A 2,622-nucleotide genomic window follows, 5' to 3' on the forward strand; every position below is an offset into this window, starting at 1 on the left:
CCACCTATTGTGAGAGGACAATATTGCCCTCTCTTTTATTTGCATCTTCTAAACCCATCTCCCATCTCTCATCTCACTCCTCTCATTCACTCGGTCGGACAAGAAGAAGAAGACGACGACGGTACGGTAACCTGCAACTCGATCCATCCCTCCGGCGTACGATTCTCCCCCCTCCGGCGTGCAAAGCTCTCCCCCTTCGGGCCCACGACATGGTCATCCGTCTCAGCGAGGAGCTTATGATAACCTCCCACAAGACCGTCGACGGCCGTGGCACCCACGTCCACATCGCCAATGGCGCTGGCATTACTCTTCAGTTCGTCGACAACGTCATCCTCACTAACCTCCATATCCACGACATCTACGCTAGCGGTGGCGGCCTCATCCGTGACTCTGTCGACCACTATGACCAGCGCAGTGGTAGCGACGGCAACGGCATCTCTATCTTCGGCTCCACCAACGAAGTATATGGTTGGGGATTTGTTGGAATGAATGAAGATAGATAAGAACTTCATAAAAAAAAAAAAAAAAAAAAGGAGAACTAAAGAACTCATTAAGCTGGTAGGCAATCAAATTTTTTTTTTTTTGAGGTACAAATTAAAGACTTAATTTTTTGTTTTTTTATTTTTGGTACAAATCAACATCTTAATTAAAAGTTCGAAATTAAGCTATTGAAGCCAAATTAAGTAAAAATCCCCAACCGCTCATCACTTGAAATTAAATCTCCTTGGGGGACATTTGATTGAAACTAAATACCAAAACCCTAATAGTATATTGTTTTACCAACTAATTGACAACTTTAAAGAGGTAATCCACCGACTGACCAACAGCCCCGCAGGCCCATCGCAGCCATCAATACGTGGAATGCAGAGCTAATAAGAAAATATACATAAGACCCTATAAGAGAGCCCTACTCGGCATGTATAAACCTAACCCACTCTGATACACTTGGGATATCACCATTAACAACAGTGAGAAGATAATAACCAGAGGGTGCAACGTTGGGTGACGGAGGAGCCTCAACAACTGCTCTAACCCAACCATCTTTTTCTTCCTCCACTCTCTTGCACCACAGCCTTAGCATCCTTTGATTCATCGAGAACCCATGGGTCGTGAACGGTGGTGCAGAAACACTAAACTTCAAGTCCCTCTCCGTTCTGCCATGGAGCCTGAACCGTACACTAAATTCTTCCCCGTACTTTGCACCGCCACCGCTGTGGTTACCGTAGTTTACCGAAACGTTTCCCGGCCTTATATGGTGGAAGGAATGATCCATATAGTGAGGTACGAACGCTTGTAACCTCAGTTCAGTAAGGAAAGCCACGTTTCTAAAGGTGTATCTCTCGTTGGGGTTTCCTCCGGCAACTAAGATTCTCCCGTCGGGGAGAAGAATTGCCGAGGATTGATACATTATGGGTATCTTTGACAATGGGAGGACCCTGAACCGTCTTCCCAGTGGTTTCTTTGGATTGTAGAGGAAAGGTTCCAAGGCTGGCCTTGTAGCGTTGTGTCTTCCTGCCCAGCCATGTGTTGCACCATTGATGACCAATATATGGCCTGTGGGGAGAATCAGCATATCACTCATGACACGTGGGCCTGGCATCTCTTCCATCACCCACTCGTGTTTGTGCCCTGTGATCACCATTCTTCCACAAGACTTCAATGCCTCCATATAGTGTCCTTCCAGGGCAGCCCTGTAAGCCCCTGAAGCTGCACCGCCACATACCATGACTTCGAGCTTGGAGAACCTATTGCTGTGGTCGAGAGGGAGAAGAACTGAAGAACCCGAGCTAGGGTAGTTCCTGGACCCTTCACCAGGCATCCTAGGGAAGGTCTTCATAACCCTACTCCTCCTGTAGTTGAAGAGAATGGAATCTCTGCTGGCGAAGATGAAGAGATTCCCATCTGAGGATAAGTGAAGGAAAGGATACAGATTGTTCCCTCCTCCGTTCTCTTCGTTAGTCTGGTGTAGGAAAGGAAGAACGAAAGACTTAGGAGACGATTTGGATTTGGGTACGAACTCGTCGGTGAAGGCACCTTTGCCTCCAACCACAATGGTTTGATCTTTATTGGGTAGTATCTGATTTGAAGCAAACCACCTGTTGTCCTTCAACAAAGCCCTGGACAGCCTCCACCTGCAGCTGCTGCTCCTCCTCCTTCGGCGATCGTCGGAGCAAGACTTGAAGTGTCGGATTCTCCGGTAACTGTTACCGTGGCCGCCAGTTTGGAGAAGGGTTTCATTGCTCAAGAAAGCACCGGAGGAGCACCAAGTGTCAGTTTCGAGTTCTAGAGGTTGAAGGGAATTGTGGGAGATATCGTACGCCGGAGGGATGGATCGAGTTGCAGGTTACCGTACCGTCGTCGTCTTCTTCTTCTTGTCCGACCGAGTGAATGAGAGGAGTGAGATGAGAGATGGGAGATGGGTTTAGAAGATGCAAATAAAAGAGAGGGCAATATTGTCCTCTCACAATAGGTGGGGGTATTTTGGGTATATTAAAAAAAAACTAACCAGTTTTCATTCATTTCACACGGTCGGCTAACGGCAGGGACCAATTTGAAATTTTTTGAATTTTTAGGGGGTGGCTTTGACGTTTCGAAAAGTCCAGGGGGTGCCGTTGAATAATG

General features: G+C 47.2%; 1 protein-coding gene across 1 annotated transcript; it reads right to left on the reverse strand.

Moving 5' to 3' along the window:
• Window positions 1-894: 894 nt before the first annotated feature.
• LOC122067443 (aldehyde oxidase GLOX-like) lies at window positions 895-2,344 on the reverse strand (the record flags this gene model as incomplete). Its single annotated transcript, XM_042631300.1, has 1 exon — window positions 895-2,344. A coding segment is annotated over one exon (1,437 nt), but the record flags the coding sequence as incomplete, so codon positions are not given.
• Window positions 2,345-2,622: the final 278 nt, after the last annotated feature.

The sequence above is a fragment of the Macadamia integrifolia genome, unplaced genomic scaffold, assembly GCF_013358625.1.
Source record: "Macadamia integrifolia cultivar HAES 741 unplaced genomic scaffold, SCU_Mint_v3 scaffold2909, whole genome shotgun sequence".
NCBI classification, from domain to species: domain Eukaryota; kingdom Viridiplantae; phylum Streptophyta; class Magnoliopsida; order Proteales; family Proteaceae; genus Macadamia; species Macadamia integrifolia.